The 20880-nt window shown below is 43.9% G+C and overlaps 2 protein-coding genes across 6 annotated transcripts in view; one reads left to right on the top strand and one right to left on the bottom strand.

Moving 5' to 3' along the window:
- The window catches only part of NGEF (neuronal guanine nucleotide exchange factor), a 37487-nt gene that overhangs the window by 15776 nt on the left and 831 nt on the right, over positions 1-20880 (bottom strand). The window contains exons 2-5 of one of the 5 annotated variants that reach the window (XM_068201060.1): positions 18018-18132; positions 8263-8448; positions 8053-8156; positions 3216-3490 (exon numbers count right to left, since the gene is read on the bottom strand). In XM_068201060.1, coding sequence (XP_068057161.1) covers positions 3216-3490; positions 8053-8156; positions 8263-8448; positions 18018-18132 — 680 coding nt within the window. Of the gene's footprint in view, positions 1-3215; positions 3491-8052; positions 8157-8262; positions 8449-9026; positions 9137-9289; positions 9394-9417; positions 9440-9488; positions 9635-18017; positions 18133-20880 lie in introns of those variants that run through there. The other 4 variants (XM_068201062.1, XM_068201061.1, XM_068201063.1 and 1 more) reach the window with 4 other exon arrangements.
- NEU2 (neuraminidase 2) overlaps positions 13135-20880 on the top strand; it is a 32164-nt gene continuing 24418 nt past the window's right edge. Inside the window, exon 1 of the mRNA XM_068201065.1 lies at positions 13135-13240. The gene's annotated coding sequence lies outside the window, so the exon portion shown is untranslated. The remainder of the gene's footprint in view (positions 13241-20880) is intronic.

The raw sequence follows: 20880 nt of genomic DNA, 5'->3' as shown, positions 1-20880 counted from the left end.
TCACATAGAAACTCAAGGTGAAGACCTGGGTTGTGACCCTGACACCATGCTGCAGTCCAAGATCTGGGTGAATGGGTTCAGCAAGAAGGGATTGTTACTCAATCCAGAGCTGCTAAAATAGCAATTGAAGTGACATTTCAGCTCTTCACAGGGTTGGCAACCTAGGAAATGTTCCCAGTGGGCACTTAAGTCCAACAAGTGGTTTCCTGCACCAGAGGAGGAGATTGTGCCTGCACAGCCCCCAGATGGAAGACAGAGCAAAGGGTGTCTATGCAGATGAACTTAGTCAGTGACCATGGAAGAGACAACGTTTAAGAAATAAGAGGATGCTGGGTTTTTTTTCAAGGCCAGATTCCTAACGAGAAAAGTGGAGGAGTATCAGCTCAGCTTCTCCTAGAAGCTTTACCCAGGCACTAGATGAACCTGTGAGAGAACTTATCTCTTTCTGCATGACTGGCTCAGTCCTAAATGTCACTTTTACAGCTTTAACTGTACCTTTTTATTTGATAAATAAGAGAGGTGGAAATAGGCAAAGATTTACAGGGTGTATTAGGATAGTCTGTCCCTTCCAGGTATCCTGAAGACTGACACCTCCAATCATTTTGCACTGCAGCTTTCTAGAGACTCCAAGTCAGGATTTTTTTTCTGCTACGTCTGACTGTAGAATTTGTGTTTGCTGTTTGCTATAGTGTAGGGAGCCAGACCTACAAGGGCAGATCCAGAATGCAGGCTATACTAAAGAAATAATGAAATCTGTAGTGAAAATATCTGTATTGTTTGTTCCAATGGGAACAATAAAAAAATAACTTTCCATGACACTTTTCAAGCATCCATTCCTCTTCCAGTCAAGTTTCTTGTTTTGATGCTTGAAAAGCCTTTTTTTTATATTCTTGCACTGATAAGCTGCTCAGCAATTTTCCACCATTGCCACTAATGAACACCAGATTTCTCTTCCTGTTCTAGTCTCTTTCACTTTGAAGCTCATTTCAGATAACCAACGTTTTCTCTGACTGTTTAAGCCCTGCTCTGTCACAGCTACGGTGGTGTTCCCTTCCTCAGCTACGAAGCAGGGTGTTCAACTTTCTTTCCATTTGTGTACCAGTATTTCTCCCTGTGACCAAAATAATACTCTTGCTCCACCTTTCCTGGCTGAAGACATGCAAGATTTTCTAGCCCCCGTGTTTACTACAGCTTTGAAGATAAAATGGGTCAGAAAATGCAGTTTTGTCCTTAAGATATTTATTACAGAATTTCTGCTGTCCTGTACTTGAGGAAAACTTCTCCAAATTTCCTTTATGATGCTGAACAGTTTACATTCACTAAGTTAAGCCCTCATGTACAGCTCACTCTCACAGTTCACATCCAACATGAATAGATTTCCAGAACTGCAGGAGCAAGTAGTGCTTGCTTAGAGCAAGGCTGAATTCAACATCATCTCTTCAATAGCTTCAGGACTTCTTTAGCCCTCCTTGTTTTATGACCTTGATTCTCCTCACAAAGCAAATTCTCCACTCAATCTGTTCAATGTTCAGCCAATTTGACAGCTTTCTGGCTTTGAGCAATTTTACAATCTCTTACTGTGCTAATCCCAGGACAAGCAGGAAGAAAATTTCAAGTCTGATAAACTAACGGTGAAGAAGGCACAGCACTTCTTTATGACAGCACTGTCCCATTCTCCAACTGCTTTATTTCTCTGGTTATTTTAACAGAAAGAAGAAAATTGAGCACACTTAATATTGGGGTTTAGCAGCCTGAGATTTTTTTCCCAAGAACACATAGAGGTAACAAATGTAACTTAATAGAAATGACAAGTTTTGAAATCTATAATGCACACTTTTAAGAAAAATATTTCTCAGTAAAAATTCTTCATTTTGAAGCAAAAATAAAAGTAAAAGCTTGTAATTTTTCAGATGCCAGATTCTGTTTGTAATGCTGGCACTTGGAAGTACCATGTTTTGCCAGGTAAACAGAACAAATCCAAATAACCAGTGCAGAAGAAGAACATGGAAAAAAACCAAATAATTTCATTCACCTTCAGCCCTAACCCTGATACACTAACAGCCTGTGCTTGCTAGCCCAAACTACTGTATATAAACACCAGACTGCTCCACTAAGGGTGTGAATAACACAGCGCTTGGGGTGCACAAGATGAACCTTTCCAGTGTGACAGTCAAGTTACAGCCCTAGCCAGGACTGGCACTGTGTGCACAAGGTATTCATCAGTGTGGATTTTGGAAGTCTAAGTGAACTTAGGAGGGACTGCTTAAACCCCAAGATGTTCTTCAGCACTTTGGGTACAATCCTGTGAGACAGGGCTAATCAGATACACTGCCACACACATCTCACCATCTCATCAGAAGCAATCCTGGTGCAGGAGTACAGGTGGACTTGTGGGATTGCGCCTTGGCAAGCCCACTCCTCATGCCACAATGCAAACCACACACTGAACAGGGTTTGCCCTCTCCACTGCTGGCTATGAATGCAGTGTTATGCAGTGACAAAGAACACTCACACTCCCCATGATACCCAAAATAGCAACCAGTTGTAAACTGTGGTACAACTGATGTTATCACTTGTGACAGCTACCCCCACCTACTCCTTTCAGTGTCTGATGTAGTCCTGAAAGTCACAGCACATGGCTCTAAAATAGTGATGTCACTGCACTGCACAGATAAATGCAAATACACCTGTCATTACTTTTTACTGTTTGACATAGACTCCAAGTGACAACAATTAAATATAAGGACATTTATCAATCTCTATCTTTTCTATTTCTACTAATGTCATCATATTCAAAACCTTACAGTTAATGGTTGAATTCTTCTAAGATTTCTGGTGGACAGTTATGTGTCCTGATAGTTACTTCAGAAAGGGATTCATGTGCACTGGAACCAATAACTCTTTTGTAAAAACCTCCTAAATATCTCTCTTTCTTTGTGAATTGCTCCTAACACTGAATCAGAAAAGAGAAAAGAAGTTCCATTTGCTACAGAAACATCCAGTGGCAATAGCATATAGAACAATGTCTGCAGTTTCACAATAAAGAGTGAATGGTGTGCTAACCAGTGCAACTCAGAAAGTACTCAACAGGGCAAGGCTTGTCTGTGACTGCTGTGAAGCTTTTAGTTTTTAAATCTTGATAATTTGGCCAAATTCAATCTCCATTTTTTAAGCAGCAACACAGTTAAGAAATATTTATAATATCCCTCCATTACCTCCTGCAGCTTGATCTCATCTGGTTGGAGGATGCTGAGGACACCACTGCTCTGGACCTCAGGAAGATCCTGCCATAAGTTGAACCTGGAGTTGGAATTTCTCAGCAAATTAATTTGTGGTGGAGCTTTGTTTTCGATTGTACTTGTGGGTTCTGCTTCAGATGGGGTTTCCTCACTGGGTGAAGTCTCCTCAGGGTCTGTCTGTGAATCTTGCAATCGCCTGGTTTCAATCTCCTCGCGCGTAGATTTATCTCGATATTCCTGGTACAAGAGCCCTAGGAAGGAAGATAGGTCTGAGAGGTTCCAACTGAACGAGACAGTAGAAAAGTATTGTGGGAAAGGACAACTGCTTTGCATTAGTTCACCTCAGCAGAGGTGAGAGATGTCCCTTCCAGACAGAGCAAAAAGCCTGTTACAGTGTTCCTACTTCAGCCAGAAGTGGAAACTGTAAATGGAAGGCCATTTCTAAATCTAAAGTCTTGTTAAAAATCTGCTCTCACAAAACATTTAGTAACACAGTCAGATGAATCCATGATCACTCAGAAGACAGAAAAGAACGGATTTGTAAGGCTTTTAAACGTATTTTAAACCTTGATTTTCTCTGTTATATTACTATGCTACAAGTTATATAGGTTGATGTCTATGTTTAAGTGTGTGTCTGGAAAAGTAATACTGCACAAATTGAAATGACTTTAAAAGGAGCAATTTGATGGCCACAAAAATCCTTAATGAGGAAACACTGAACTGCTGTTACTGGCATTGGACAGGTGAAGCTTTGGGACAACTAGCTACAGTTACTAGGTTTGTTTTGGACTTCATGGTTAGTCTTGAACATGTTGCTTAATATCCTGCTGTTTTCCTTCGTAGCTTCTATGATGCTTGAAGATACAAAATTAATATCCAAAAGGAACCTATTGGCTACAGCACTAAGGAACAGGCTCGGAGTTCACACCATGGGCAGCACATCAGTGACACCCAGTGTCTTCCAAGTTTCAATTACTAACTTCAGGAGAAGATGAAATTGCACTGGATTTGCCTCCACTCAGAAATCAACTGACAGCATGGAAAAGGTAGGAATCCTGAAGTTCAATGCCAATCTTTAGAACATCCTTTGTCTCTCTGAGGGCTTTTAAACTGTCCCATTTTTCTTTCTGAACCATCTGTAGGACCCAGAATTTTAATTGCTTGAATATAAAATGTAATTTAGAAGACATGTAAAGGCAGGAGAGCTTGAGCACACTGAGTCACTTTCCTCCCTTAATGAAATTGAAGTAAAATTTACATTATCTTTATTGGTTTATACTTGAATTGCAGTGTAACATGAATGAATAAAGAGAAAAGCCTTTGATGTTAAAAAAACTATCCTAAATAATTTTTGTCTGAATCATTAGGGGTTAAAATTTATCTGGTCACATGTATTCATGATATTTGATCTGAGATTCTGTGTGTAATAAGGTGAGAGACAATGGGATTAAAAGTTTGTCTAAGGCAGGCAGAAATGTAGATGTTGTCGCCTATTAAATCTCTGACCAGTTTCAATGAGGGTCTGTACCAGTCAGTGTTAAAACTATATAGGAAATATGCTGGGGAAAGGCACAGGAATAAGCACGGCATTACTGCAGTCTGTGTCCTCTTATCTGTTCTTCCTGGAAAGATGTTCAACACCGGATTAAAATAGCAGTAAGGGTAGCTGTGCCTAGGGAACCATACAGTCTTCTGTTAGCTTCCTACACAATACTGAGCAGAGGAGACTTCCCCTGAAGTTTTGCATGCTGCTGCCACTTATGTAATTTCTCTCTGCGTCAACTGGGTTTATATGGCTTTCCTAAGCATTTCAGGCTGTTTTTCACCATCAGGGAGGGTGCTGAGGATGTAGCAGGGTGGAAACACTCCTTCAGGTATGTAGCAGAGAGCCTGCTAAATTGGAGCTGCTTTTGGTGGTACTGATCCATATGGCTAGCCTGTGCTCGAGGGCTCTGGGTTCTTTTTGCCCCATAGAGAGCAGGACAAGCTGGGAAGCAACATCCTGCAGCAGCGTGGGCAGTGCTTGACTCAAGGGAAAACACACTGGGAAACCGAAGCGTAATCTATTTTACTCAAATTGGAGATAATTATACTTGCAGTGTTTGACTGCAGGTATACAGCCATGTTGTGCTGCTGGCTCTGCCTCGCAAGTCAGAGGATGCTTTGTGTAAGGGGACTTTAGGGTCCTTCATGCAAACCTGAAGAGTATCCCTTTTTAAAAGATCCCCAAAACTATTTGTCTCTTGCTTTTAAGAAAATAAGACCCAGATAAGGAAAGCTGGTTTTGTTTCCAGGTTCTCTGACTGACCAGGTAAGAGCTATGGAGCAGTCAGTGGCAGGCAAAGCAAATACACACATGGAAAGATCTGACTGATGGAAAGCATTCACCATCAGAATTCAATTGGAAATGACAGCAAGAGAGACCAGTTGAAGCTCTACCAGCTCTAAGAGAGCAATATGGGGATAAAGCAGAAAGACGGTACAGAAAAAAGACAAAAGACAGGTAGATGTGTAGGCAAAAGGGTAGGAAGAAATAAGGAGGGTGTGCTAGCAAGGATAAAAGATATCCCTGCTGTCTTTGCCCTAAGGGTCTACCCATAGCTGATAAAGAGGTTACAATGGGTAGAAAAAGTATGTAGAAAAGAGAGACGGAGAGAAGCTATGCCAAGGCCTTGTCGAGATGGAACAGGAGATGATCACAGCACAGGAGGGGTGACAGATGCAAGGTCAAGGAACAAGGTTTTGACATGTTGAAAGAGACAACAGTACATCTAGGAACTGACTGAATGTGTAGAAAAAAAGCTGGGATCAATAGCTGAATGTGACTCAGATGGTATAATTATTTAGTAAATGTTTACTTTTAGTAAGTGAACAAGTACAAAATGTCAGAGATCTTCAAAAGCTCCCTTCATTGCTTAATATCCCAACTGTCCCTACTGTGACCTGGCTAACAGTTAACCCTGTGGTCAGAGCATGAGTCTGGTGTTGTCTGTTGACTTAAGTGTTTAACACTGATCTTCATAAGGCATGTTTACATAATTTTTATAGTACATAACAGACATTTCCCTTTTTGTTTATTCAATTTAATTTTGCTGTCACAGTCTCCCTTCCCAGCTCTCTTAAAACCTGGGAGGGGAATTGAAAAACTAGTTCCTAATTGTGGAAATCCTTGCCTTAGAGAGTTAGCAGCGCTCTTAAAGTAAACGTTATTGCATTGAAAGCTATATAAAATCCCAGGAGGCCCAGAGAGGTTTTCTCTGAAATTCTCTGCTCCAGTTTCAAGCAAAGAGTCCACTAATGTCTCAAAAGCAGGAGAGAAGGAAGGAGTGAGTGAGCTCCAGACATTTGATATAACATCTCTGGTGGGGATAAACATAACACCTCAGATTGTCAAAACCCAGTCTCCTCCATAAAGGTGCAAAAGACCTACTTGCAGCTACACTGATGCATGCAGAGCTTTTGCACAGCTTCCCTCTGATATACAACACATAAAAATATATATGAATACAGCAACTGGGTTGCTCTGAACTCCTGCTGGTTTTAGTATTTTTATCTCACCTCTGAAGTGCACAGTCCCAGTAAACTGAGAGTGTTTTGACACAGCTCCCTTGGTAGGTTAGTATCTACACAGCCAAAAGCAGGTAACAGATCTGGCAACACTCATGCAAATTGTTCACCACTTTCCTCCAGGAGGCCCCAAACTCAGCTGGTTTGTCTGACAGATGCTGGCAGGCTGCTGGTTTCACACCAGCCTCCTTCTCCAGCACTGTCCCAGAGGCATCAGGTGTACCAAGAATCAGCCTTGCATGCCACAGCCTGCACCAAACAGCAGAGACACCCTAAGAAGACTTCTCATTTCTGCCAGGGAGGTTTGCATTGCTGCTTGTGAGAGTTATATATTCGATTTTCCCATGCGAAGTGCTACATTCCTGCCCTCTAGATCCAAGTATGTTGATTCTGTTTCCTGAAACTGAGCAGAAGTGTTTAAAAACAAAGCTTCTATATTCCCACCATAAAACCTGCCTCAGGATGAGATTTAGCTTTGCTGTTGATGAAATCCCTCTGAGGAATGTCACAATTCTGATATGGGAAACCAAGAAACAAGCTGTGGAGGTCCTCTCCCCATCCCACAAAAGATAAAGATAAAAAAAAAAATACCATAAGAGCAAAAGCTTAACAGTTCTCTCCTCCATAATCACCCAGATAACCTCAACTTTGTCTGTTTAGAGACCACAAAGGATAAAATAACTTACTCTTGTGTTGAAAGTGCTATGCCAGTGGCTGTTGCACTGAATAGATGCAGAACCTGGTGCACACAACTAATGTCCAAGAGGATGGGTGAAAAAATACTTTAGTCTTATGCCTTCTGGAGTATGCAAAAACATATTTTTAGTAGGAAGTTTGGGGTAGCCTTAATGATTGCTTCGTAATCACAAGAATAATCGTTATTTATGAACAAGGTTAGGCTGTTCCGCGATAGTATTAATCCACTGCCTGGCAACGTGCAAACCTGATGACCCTAAAGACCTCAAAAAGCCACGGTAATGATGGTGAGGGGGTTCCCAGCAAGGATGGGGAGCTGAGGACCTGCAGCACAAGCCTTTACTCCGCCCTTAACTCCCCCCATCTGTGCACCGCTTGTCTTTAGCTCTGGGTTTGGGGGCTCAGGGGGCCGGCAGGTGCAGTCCGGCTGGGCTGAGGGGCACCTCTAGGGGCTGCTGTGCCGCCGTCGGTGCGAGGAGCGGGAGAAGCGGCGAAGTTGTTTGAGGCCGCAGCGGCGGCCGGACATCCCGCGGTGGGCACGGCTCCTTACCGATGTGCTCGATGAGATTCCTCCAGGAGTCGGCCGTCATGGGGTGTGCGGGCGGTGCCGCGGCCGTGCCGGGGGCAGGGGTCTCCTCAGTGGCGGCGGGGACCCTGCGGAGAGGCGGAGGCGCCCTCAGAGCAGGGGCAGGACAGCGGCGGGAGAGCGGCCCCTACGCCCGCCCGCGCCCCGCACTCCTGCTCTCAGCACCCCCCTCACCTGCTGAGGTGTCCCGCCGAGCCCTCCTGGTCGAAGGCGCAGGCGGCGCTGAGGGCCGCGGCCAGTAGCTCCATGTCTGGTGGCGGCAGGCGGCTGCCCAGCAGCTCCGGCGGCAGCGGCGGCGGCGGTGCGGGGCTGGGGGAGCCCGGGCGGTTGCCACGGTAACGGGGGTAGGAAGGCAGCAGCCTGCACGGGAGGGAAAGGGGACTTGCAACCGCCCCCGGGGCGCCCCCGCAGCCCGCCCCCACTCCGGCCCTCTGAGCCCCCAAGCCTCCTCAGAGCCTCTCTGGTCTCCTCAGAGTCTCTCCTCACACACCCGCTTCTCCCAAAGCGTCCCCATGGCTCTCCCCTAAAATCTCTAGACAGCCTCCTCACATCCCCTCAGACCTTCCGTCAGGCATCCCCAGGGGCTCTCCATCTAAATCCTCTCAGAGCCCCCTCAGAGCCTCCCCTCCGGCTCTCCTCGAAGCCTTCCCAGATTTTCCCCATAGAGACCCCCTCAAGATCCCCTCAGAGCCTTCCAGCGGGCTTCCACCAGCCCCTCAGATCGTCCCCAGCTCCTTGCAGCCTCTGTCCTCGTTCCCAGATTTACTCCGAGGCTCCACGGAGTTCTGCCAAATGCTGGCGGAGCTCCCTCAACCTTCCTCAAATCCCTCCCGAGACCCTCGAAGTCCGGCAGTTCCCAGCCCCTGTTCCTCGGAGCCCTCAGAGCTCCCGCCTGACCCCGAGTTCCCCCAGAGCTTCGCAGAGCCCCCCCTGCAGACCCTCTCAACGCCACCAAAATATTTTCCGAGCCCCCGCAGACCACTCAGGTGTTGTGTCGTTCCCCTCCTCCACAAGCTCCCTTCTCAGAGCCCCCCACCCCGGTCCCGGTACTCCTGCCCGCAGAGACCTCCTCAGCCCCCCGTTCCCCTCCAGCGCAGGTCCCTCCTCCGCCGGGAGGCTGACTCCCTCCTCCCCAGGGGCCCCGCCAAAAGGCAGCAGCAATCCCTGCCCCAGAGCCCCCCACCTTCACAGGCCCCCCTACCTCCATGCCCCCAGAGCTCCTGCAGAGGGGCTTCTTCCCTCGATGCAGGGAAGCCCTTTCCTCCGTTCGCTCCCTCCCTCCCCAGTAAAGCACCCTCCCCCAGCGAGCACCCACGCACCCCGTCCCACCTCATGCCACAGCCCCTCTCTTCCATGCACGGCCACCCCACACCGGGAGGGGGTCCTGCCCCGGCACTGACCTCCCGTCCCTCAGCCCCGGGGCGCAGCGCTGCCCCCCATCCCCTGCACCTCTCTGCTTATGTGTGGATGGCGCCGGCTTTGAGGGAAGAAAGGGGGTGGCAGAGGGGGGTTCTCCTGAACTGCTTCCAGATCTGGTGCATATGGTGCATTTCTTCTCCAGGAGTGAAACCCTGAGATGGAGGAATGTAACTGGGAAACTCAGCCTAATCCCTCCTGCCGGGAAGCGCACTCCTGATTACCCCACAGGATTGGCTGCTATTCGCCTCTCCTTCTCCGGCAGGGCTTCGCACCCGCTCGGTCATTTCCCTCATCTCCCCTTCCTTAGCGTCGCTACTTCCATAAGGACATATTCCCTCGTTTAGGAAGTAAGTATCTCAGTACTCAGTAATCTATATCTGTCTTCGTTCAGGTAATTGTTTTTCTGCCTCAGGGATAAATTCTCTTGAGCTCCAGAGTACGGTTACATCCTTGCATCAGTTCAAGTGGTTCTGGACAGGTTGGGTGCAGCTCTTCACTACACCTTAGTAGCCCTCAGCAAAAAAAAAAAAAGTCATCTGCACCACGCTGTAACTGAGGAGTTAACAGAGGAAAAATGCTCTGCTATTCTTTGTGCTTGCTCTCTCCCTGTTGCATAAATTACCATGATTTTTTTTCTGTATGAGATAAAGTAATTTATGCAACAACATAAAATCCGTGTGTTGGTCTGTATGTGTAAAATGGCTTCCTTTTTATCATTTTTATATTGGTTTTGCTAAATGATATGTCAGGATAGCTTTTAATCAGCACATGATCATAACGTCCAGAGAAACGTCTTCAGCTTATGTGAACTAGATCTAGATCTGGCACACAGGAGAGCTCAGTTGTTAAGTCATTAAGAAGCAGAATGAGAAAGAAAAACAGCTGGAAATGTTATTGAGGGCTCAGAGAGGGCTGCGAGTGTGGTCTTTGTGCAGTCCCAGACCAGGAGGTCAGAAGAACCAGGCATCTGAAAGGAAATACCAGGGTGAGGGTGAGAGCTGGAGCCTGTGTTGTACTTACAGAGGAGGATGAGAGCCTGAGAGCTGTGGCTGAGATTGTCACTGGACAGATGGTCAGTATGCGTTATCAGACATTAAACACCGGGCATTAGGGGGTTGGGGCAGCCAGGTGAGTGTGGGGGTGGCCAAAACCTTGTGGAAGGGATAAAGCAGCAGCAACTATCTGAAGCTCATTTTTTGGTGGCTTGCTGCCAGGGCAAGAATATTGTCAAGGGTTTTAGAGAGTGGGTAGGCTTTTAAAAAGCTTATTTCTTAGAAAAAGGGAGCCTCTTCATTACCCTGAAATCTGAAAAATCAGGTATGCTCTTTACTGTTTTCTCAAGGGAAGTACCAAGAGCAGTGAGGAGTTCTCTCCAGTATGCAAAGTGAAATCAGTGTATAAGCTCTTAACTGACACTACTAGAATGAATGTATATCTAAATATAACTTTTGGATGTATTAACTAAAAAAAACCAAAACAAATCTTTCAGAAGTACGTTTTAAGAGTTTAACAGACTCCTCACCCCTCACATTGCTTCACTCTCAAGGGTTAAATCTGCTGGAAATTGAAATTTCTTAGAAAAATGTCTGGGTCATGCTATGAAAAACATTCATAAATAGAAAGCATCTTCTTATGATCCTGTAACTGGTAATTTGATCCTGCCTGTCTTCCCCTTTCTTTCACTTTTTCCAACATAATTTTACTTATGGTCTGAGATGAAAACTTGAAAATATCACAGAAAGCAATAATGATAATAAACCCAGTGGAAGCTCTGAAGAGGTGAAACACCAGACAGAAGTGAAATGCTCCCTGTGGCCATGGCAGGCCCAGCTTGTGTTTCTGTGTCTCTGAGAGTTGTTACACTGCACAGCAATGACCAGTACTCTACTTTTCCTTCCTTTACAATGGTTTCTTTCTTAATAATTTGATCTTTCAAAGATGTTGTTCTTCCTTCCTTCCCAGTTTTATTCTTGTAACACAGAATATCCATAAACAAAACAAGGAATACTGAGAAATACTTTTTCTCCCAACTGAGGTGACAGAGGGTTCCCAGTACTCATGGGACTGGAACACAAAAATTATATTTAGCAAGAAGCAGATATTTTTGTCCTACAAAATTTGCTGGGATTTTCTAAGTCTTGCTTTTCTGTTTGGGGACAAAATAGAAAGCTTTTAAAGTTTGACACAAAAACTAAAGGCAGGCAAACAAATGATTCTGTCAGAGGTGTATTATTCCATTGCATCCCACATGTTACTGCCTGTTCCAGGGCAGGTCAGTCTCTTCATGCAGCTGCTCTGCTTTCTCTGGTCACTTGGAAAGGTTCTTGAACATGCTAAATGCCCTATTCACCAGATACTACTTTAAGTCAGTCAATACTGAACTATTTCTATGAAGTAGAATAGCTTTAAGATGCCTCCCTATTTCTACAATTGTTAGGATTTTGTATGCAGTTTAAGCTGATACAGCTGCTCAATTCTACCTTTTTTTTTTCATTCTACTCCCCGAGGCAGATATCTACCTCTGCTTTTATGCCAGCACTCACTCAAGCTTATCCCATTCACAGCAAGCAAGTCTGGGCAGCTAAACTCTTGGAAAATTATTCTCTTTTTTTTGGTAGAGCTAGATCTATGTGTGTATTGTCTCACTACAGAGTGAGCTCAAAGTGAGTGCCAAAAGAGCAGAAGTGGCAGATGTGCAGATGGATGTCAAGACCATAGCAGTGCCACCTTGGATAATTTTTCACTGCTGTGAAATAGCAGGCTCAGGCCTGGAGAGGTTCCTACTCCACCTAATCTTAAACATGAGGTAGGAGTTTAGAGGAGGTGTACTTTTTTCTCTCACTGTAACAACAAGCAATTTGATCCAGAGCCTGAAGAGTTTTTCCCCAGTTACCAAAATCAGTACAAACTCGCGATGAAAAACCAGTTTTCTCACCACAATCCCTTTAATTCATCCTAAAATTCCTTGTCTAATTGTAGTGGGAAAGAAACAATCTGACTACTAGAACAATATACATTAAAGCCCCATAATAGTTCTCCCACAGCACTGTAGAAGCAGTGCTGTGTGACCTCTGCTCTTGTTGGTAACAGAAGCCATGCAATGCCCCAACAGACCAAATCCCAGTTTTGTCACTGGAACTCTTAGGGTCTGCAAGCATGAAGGCACTGGAAATGATCCTTGGTGGCCATGCTCTATTGACATGGAGCATGATCATGGTTCAGCTCCCTGTGGGCAAAGGGAGCTTGCATATATTCTGCAAAGAAGGGTTTGTGTTGTTGCAGACTGCTTCCAGCTTCACTGCTGCTGGAAAAGATTTGAAATGCTGGCTGACCTGGTCCATGTTGTATTAAAAATGTGATGATTGGTGAGAGTTTATAATAAGTTTATAACAATTATCTCATTTAAGTTACACTTTAGGGATGAATTCCCAATTTTGGTTTGTATTTTGAGGCACTAGTAATTTTGATAAATGAGTAATCATTTTAGTTTAGATTTATTATGTGTATTTTAAATCAAAAGCAATCCTCAGAATAAAGCCATGCAAAGAGCTTGTTTTCGGATGAAATTTAAATGCATTTTCTAAATGTTGTCTTACAGCAATTTTTAGAAATTATATCTCCTCTTCTAAAAACTAAAAAGAGAAGAGGCAGCCCAGCAGATCTTATTCAGGAAAAATTCCCCAAACTCTTCTAGTCAGTGGGAGTTTCACACCATGAAAGGCCACAAGATGAGGTAAGAAGCACTTTTTAAATCTGAGCTAACCAAATTATTGAGAAGTGTGAAGTTCGTAATAGATTTGAATGTTATACCTAGTGAAGGACTTTTTCTTACCTCAGTTTCATTCAGGTTCCCTCTGTTCATGTGTATATTTTAACAGTGATTTTAGTAATTGGTATGACTGGGCAGTTTCTATTCCTGATTTTTGACTTTTTAACGGTAGACAGGCAGAAATTCTCATCCCTAGTATTTTTAGATCCTCAAGCCTAGGAACATATCTGTTCTTCTGAAGCTCCTTAAGCTTTCATCAAAACACCTTAGTTATATCTGTTGAGACTGGCAGCCTTACCAAGAACTAAAAACGTTCAGAAATTCTGTTTATAAGATCTTAATAAGTTTCTAACATTTAAATGCTCATAATCATCAGGGTTATCCTTTTACTTATTGACCATCTGCCAGAGACATGTTTTTTTAATATATTAAAAAAATAAACTGTTTATTAGTCTTAATATTATTGGATCCCTGTTTCCCAATAATTTCCTATTATTGGAAAATATTATTGGATTCCTGTTGTTCTCTCCTTCAAGAAGCTTTGCATTCTGTTGATATGCAAAATGACATTTTGGGATTGCAAGGGTTTTATCTTCTCCACACTCATGAAAATCCGTAGACTTATAGGCCCTTTTCCATTGTCCACAATGCACACAAATTTTAGACTTAGATTTTAGCACCTAAAATTCCTGAGCTCCTGCCCATGGAGAGAATGTGTGTTGTGCTGAGAGCTGAGAGAATTTCTGATATTGTAGCTGTAAAAGCTGCCTGGTCCAGATCTAGGCACTTTCTGTGAATAAAGGCCATTTCTGTGATCAGCATGATGAGAAATCCACTTTACTGAAAAACAGAAGGAGCAAGACTCAAGCATGGTGAGGAAGAGGTCTACTTCTGGACCAGGGGACTGCTATGAAGACAGGAACTCACCCACAGCTGGATGCTTCAGGAGATGGTGAATTGGAAAAGGCTGTAAAATTTGGCACTGGAGCTAGGAGGAGGGGTGGGTTATTAAGATTGTATAAGGAGCCAAACGTTGAAGAGCTTGAGGACCAAAAGGACACTGAGATATGAGCCACAGGCAGGGAAGTGAGAAGAATGTGTCTGGGAAATAGTAAGCTGAGGAAATTGTGTAGAATTACAAGCTGAAGCTGATAGAAAAGGAGTGAATCAAAGAGATTGATGGAGAATTTGGTGGTCAGGGCATGTCCAGATGTAGCAGATTAGATTGGGAGACCTGGAGGACAAAGCCTAGACCTTGCACAGTAATGAAAATATGAATGGGCTGAAAAACCTGGCAAGCAGAGAATGGGTGGAATAGGTGGGCAGGCTGGGATTGGGATCTACATTGGCAATATGCTGGAAGGATGCTTTATTAGAATTGTGTATGTTATTGCTTGCTATTCTGTGTGATCTTGTGAAATATGAGGTTTTGACAGTAATGACATTTTAATACCTACAGTGGCTATTTTTACTGAAAATCTATGTGTTTTAAAAATACTTCTCCCTGCAAATACGGTTGCTCTTAGACTTTGTAGGATGCAGATTGCACAAAAAGAGGGATAGAAAAAAAATCTATTTATCTGTCTCTGAAAGAACAAAAATTTGTTGTAGCGCAACAAAATTTAAAGATTTGGTCAACAGGTGTTTGCACCAGCTATTCATGACTTCACCACTTGCAAATTGAAGCACCATTGGCAGCATAAAGTGGAGGTAACTTTAAGAAATGTATTTCATAAGTAGAATGAAATTTGCTCAAATACGGTATAAGTCCTTTTGCAATCCAGGTCCCGGACTCTCTAGAGGCTTTTCCTGCTCTTCTGGTTAAATCAGGCTATAAAAGCAGTGCCCTCTGCTGCTCAGGACCGAGAGTGCTGGGCTAAGGGATGCTGACCCAAACTCACATGAGCACCCTTCAGAGTGCTGTGCTACTTCACATGTATACTGCTTCTCTCTAATACATGTGTTTGCAGGAATTCAAACATGCTAGATTCCCTCTTGCTGCCAGAGGTGACTATTTGTATTCATTGTTGTAGTACTTCCATTCTTTGAGCTCAGATCAAATGTGATCAAAGGGTTTTTAAATGGTCCTTGTTTATCTGAATTGGAGGTTTCATAAGCAGCATAAAGAAATAGTTTGCTCTGCACTGGTAGACCAATGGCCTCCATGAGCTTTGCAAAGTGAAATTTCACACTGTGTTTCTCTTCCAATGTATCTTCTGTGAGAGCTTTCGATGATCTCTGCACAACTGCTGCCACACTGGAGCAGGAAAGACTGATCCCAGCACGAAAGACCAGCTTTTTATGAGTTCAGCTCCTTACAGGGCTTTGGCTCTAGTTACTCTGGGAAGCAGAAGTTGTGCTAGAACTTCAGCACTGATATGGTCAGGGCAAATCAGCTGAGTTGGTGGGAAGCGGCTTGTCATTGTAGGGGTTTGGACCTTTGTACAATGGGCAAGACTGAGAGGAAGCTGTGAAATGTTGTGGAGAGCTCTAGGGTGCTTAGGGGGAGCTGGAGATCACATAAGAGAAAGGTCATGGGGAAAATATAATTTGAGCATAGTTAGGCATAAAAACTCTCAGGAAGTATCTTACTGGATACTTCTGGAGGAAGTAGCTCCAAATCCAGAGTTTGGAACACCAGCAATAATGTTTGAGGACATCTTGTGTTCAGACATCAATTCTTCTGAGATCAGTGAATTACTCTACTACTCTCAGGGCTTTGAAAGACATGTAAATTCAAATCAAAAGTACATCTGAGTACAATGCAGATGACAATTCCTTTTCCTGAGTTCTTTACTAAGCTGCCCAGCTGTGTTTACTTCCTGCCCTGAATTATGTAGCATGGCTATATGTGAAATGACATGCTTGCCTGTGAAGAACCCATTTGTGTCAGACTTGCTGATTATCTTCATGCAAGGAGAAGGGATTGTGACTGCCCAGCCCTAGTATTGATATGGTTGCTGTAGGATGATTCTGAATGTGAAGAGATGCAGCACTGCTGGCCCTCAGGACTGTGGTGATCTGCTCCTGAGAATGTCAAGGATCTTCCCAGTCCTGGTCAGAGGTGCCTGTACTGCCTCTTCTGCAGAACTGCTAGCTTCTGCTTTCAGAAGAATGGTTAGCTAGCAGGCACCAGATTTATTCTTTTGAGGAGAAATTAAATGTATTTCTTGAGATTAGCAATATTTTAAATGTATTATCTGCATAATGGCCATTTTTCCAAATAGAAGTGAGATACTATTGATTACTACAAATAATGGTATTTTTTTAGGCTCTCACATGCTTTTGCAATGCAGATTTCTAGTGGTTCTCTTATAAATTACAACTGCTCTTTTGGAGAAGGAAAGAGGACATGGGTTGAATTTGAGCTGGAACTTTGGTCTCATTCTCTGTTAAATCTCTGTGCTCAGTTTCAAGAGATGCCACTCAGCAGGACTGCCTGCTTTTAGCAGACACATGACTTAGAACCTGTACTGACCTGCCAGGCTCTGTGCACAGCAGCGTCTTTGATACAACCAACTCCTAGCACAGGCTCATTGTTTCTAGCTCCAGGGAGAATCAGAAATTGCACATTTCAGAGCTGCCTAAGTGCCAATGTCAGGATGTCAGACTGACAGTGATGATTATGCCCCAAGGAAAGGAAGACAGATAGGTTTGACATTGCAGCAGACTGTGGCTGTCTAGTTTCATATGCTCAGTTTACGGCCAAGGGGCAATCAATTTTGGCCAAGGCAATTAATTTATTTAAATCAAACTTGACATTTGGCTAAAATTGTTCTGTTGGAGTCCTCTCCACAAGGAAAGGTGCCTGGGAAAGCACTCTGTGTTACCCCAACACAGCTGGTCGCAGTAATTAGGACCAGATGGTGCAGCAGGATGCATGCACCCTTAGAGGACAAGTGCTTACCGCTTCCAGCTTGATCTACAATAGAAGGAGGGACTATCTCATAGTTGTACACACAGGAGGTGAGTAGCTGGAGAATGAGCCTGGGAGAAAACCTCAGTTATATTTGAAAATGTAGGGATAGATAGCTACTCCTTTCTCTGCCTGGCTGCAGTGGCAAGAGAGCAGGAGTGAGGGCAGATTTATGGGATGTATGTAAATTTCCGAGTTACGGGACCAGGGTCTTCTGCTAGACCTTTGTTGTTGAGGGATTTAAGCCAAAAAGGACTACCTCACTGAAAGCCTCTGTTGCTTACCAGTTCTTTAAAGTAAAAAGCAAACAAAAAGTCGGGATATTTTAGAAAAAGTCTTTGTAGCTACTTCTTTGGCTATAAAATCCTGTTTTCCATGCAGGATTGTGTAACAGGCTTCAGAAGAGCTCTCTATGAAGGCCAAGAATGGGATTACCCTGATGCTGGGATGTTCCATAACAAAATGCCCACAGGCTCTCCTTATTCTCAAGAAACTGCTTAAGGCAGTCTGCCCAGTTTGCTAACACTGCTGGGTGATCCTGCATCACATTCCCCTTTTTTCCATCTTCCCCACTGTCTTCTTGTTCCCCCTTTTCCTTCACTGTCTTCCCCAAACCCACATTGATAAGACCCTTACCCCCATGCTAATAATCTGCTGTATAAGTAATTAAGACTGAAAGCAGCACCACAAGTCAAGGTGAGAAGGCATGGATCAGAGCTACAGCTTAGTCCAGCTGTCCTTCCCAAAAGATGCATTCTCACTCTGACACCACAGACTAGTTTTCAGGGAAGGCATGGGGAATACCCTGCATGGGAACCTCCTTACCTTTGGATCAATAATTCATCTAATGTTGTTGGATCAGAGTTTGCTGGAGATGGTGAACCCTTATGTGATAAAACACTCAGAGGCTCTTTGATGGGCTCATAGTTTTTGAGCGAATCTGTGATATAAGAGAAAGCCAAGAGAGTGTTAAAACAGTAATTTTCCTAATTTCCCTTTACTGTATATAGTGGTTTGCTGACACCAAAGGCAACAGGAAAACCACAAGACACAAAGGTGGTTACATTTTAGGTTTGATTTTCAAACAAGATTGAAGCGTCATCCGCTTGTGTAATGCAAATGCAGCTGAGAAAAGGTGAAGTTGGATTTAGGGTATCAGTTCTTATGTATGGGAGTAGCATTCTCACCACTGCAGGCTGGGTCCCAACATGAGTGATTTTTCAGTGCAATTATTTCGGCAGAAAATGTTCAGCTGTGTGTGCCTGTGCATGCCAATATTTGGTTTGCCAAATCAAGGCTTCATTATTGCTCTGCTTTACTGCATATGCATTCTGAAGATGTTCAGTTTACTAGATAAATCAAGGTTAGATTTGGTGAGAGAGGAGCTTTACTTTTAATTGCTTCTCCAGTTTCCCTCAGATGAACCACTGATCCTTTCACAGGGAGTCAAAGTTGCATTAAGTCCAAGGCTCACTACTGCAATAGTTGGCAGGAGAGGATGCATCTCACTTTTCAAATTAAATCTCCCATTGTTTGAGGCTTGTTGATAAATGGCCTTGCTGTTTTTTATTAGAAATATTTTGGTCTAAGTCATAATTCTGTTTGTCTTTCACACTGGTGACAGCACAGTCAGGTCAGTGCTCTGACTGAAGCAGGGCTCTGATGCACCTTTTGAATCAATTTTCAGATGTGAGGGATGACATCCAGAGTTTTAAGACTTCCTAAAATAGAGCCAAGGCCTTATAAAACAGTAGTTTGAGTTATTAACTTTGAATAGTTTAAACACTTTATCCTTCTGTCAAAGAAGATTGCTTAAAAAAACCAAAACAACCCAACAATTCTTTTTCCAGTTAAAGAAAAGCATCTATTATGTTTTACAGCTTCTAGGCTATAAGCCAAAGCTGGGCTGGTGCAAAGGGTGCCTATATGGAAGCCTTCCCCCAGCTGGATTTAGATAATTTTAAATTTTTTTTCAGCGATCTCATTTCTTGAGTTTTTATTTTTCTCATTTTGTATCCTACTCTGTCTTTTCTGTCTCTTCTTGTCTTCTTGCCTTCCCCTCTCCACCCCTCCAGTTGTTCCCTATGCAAAATGAGAACAGGTTAACATTTGAGCTTGAGTCACATTCTTGGATAGCTGCTGTTCAAATGGGTTGGAAGGCAATATAAAATAGCTCACCCATCCCTTGCTTCCATGCATGTCAGCAAATGCTGTCAGAAGTTCAGATGAGGCAGGTTTAGAAGCACCCACTGTCCAGTTTCAGGGAGAGGGAATGGATTTAGGGAAGTAAAGAGAGAGAGAGAGCAGAAATGCTGCTTACACAATCCTAGCTGAATTTAAAGGCTGTAGCTCTGAGGAGGACTTGCTACAGTTACCTCAGATAAAGAACTATTGCTCCTAGTGCAGGTCTTGTGTACAGACTGGAGAAGAGAGAGACACGTTCCCCACTGTGGCCTGCTGAACAATTGCAGGCATGGAAGGAAAAGCCCTGTTTGGAACCAATCCTGTTTCAGAAGTGGCAATACAGGGAGGGGAGTGGCAGAGAAGCACAGGTCAGCGTTGTGGATGCTCTAATGAGTTGCTAAGAGAGAAGTCCTTCTCTTAACTTGTCCTTCCTCAATGACACTTGCCAAGACATAAGGGATGTCCTCCTCTGCCAACGTCCTGATGCCATCATGCTGCAGGTCTATGAAGAAGGTGAGTCCTTCTGTGCTGGTGCTGCTGCACTGCCAGCTGCAGATCGCAGGGGTGAGGACCTCCTCAGCAGCTGTGGGGACACTGTGACGCCCGGGAACAGGAAGGAGGGCGGGTCTGTGCTGTGCTAGCTCCGCGGCAGTGCTCTGGGAGGCGAGGAGAGGGTGGCTCTGCTCTGGTCCTGTCTGCACCCACAGGGTGGAGAGCAGCTCTGTTCTGGCATAGGCAACACTCAGTTTATCCACAAACTTCATTGCAACAGTAGCCAAATTTTAAACAGGAGCTCTTTGCTGCTGTCTACTTGGAAACTTGGAGAAAGGAGGGATTTTTCCTTCTGTCCATGCCACAGGGTTGAATGGACCTTTATGCTGAAATAGCATGGCTCCCTTGGTGAGGCAGGCAGGACACACCTATTTTCTTGGGGACATTTCCCACACCCCTTTTATTTGGTTGGTGGAGGATGTCTGTTCTTTTTTTTCTTAAGGAACTTGATCTACTTTCAGGAGCTGAAGAGGGGGCTTTACTGATACATAACAAAGCGATAGCTTTCAGTGGTTTGCACAGCAGTGGAACATAAGCAGTGATGTATCTTCTTGATTCATACAGCTATCCAAAGTTAATAGTCCAGAGCATTGATTCTGTTAGATTATAACCTGAAAATAGGACAAGGTAATTTTACTGTGAAGGAGTTTTAAAATTCAGTTTCTCAAAGCATCTGGGAGATGGAAGCAAAGGGCATTTTCTATGTTCCCCGTTCCAGGTCTCTCTCATTTCAGACTTAGATTAAAACCACTTCAATTTCCTTCATGCAGCCCTGTTCCCAGTGCTTCTCAGTGTGTTGCAGTAGCTCATTTCCTGGCACTCTCTTCATTTCTCCTATCTTTCCCTTGCTTCTTTCACAGACAGCTGCTCAGACGAGGTTCCAGTTCTGGCACCTGAAAGATGCCTGGTTCCAGCCTGGCCTTGCAGTAATGCTCTGTACTATGCATACTCA

Source organism: Anomalospiza imberbis, chromosome 10 (assembly GCF_031753505.1).
Source record: "Anomalospiza imberbis isolate Cuckoo-Finch-1a 21T00152 chromosome 10, ASM3175350v1, whole genome shotgun sequence".
NCBI lineage: Eukaryota > Metazoa > Chordata > Aves > Passeriformes > Viduidae > Anomalospiza > Anomalospiza imberbis.
Note: the sequence above shows the minus strand (reverse complement) of the source record. Positions and strands in the feature narration are given on the sequence as shown.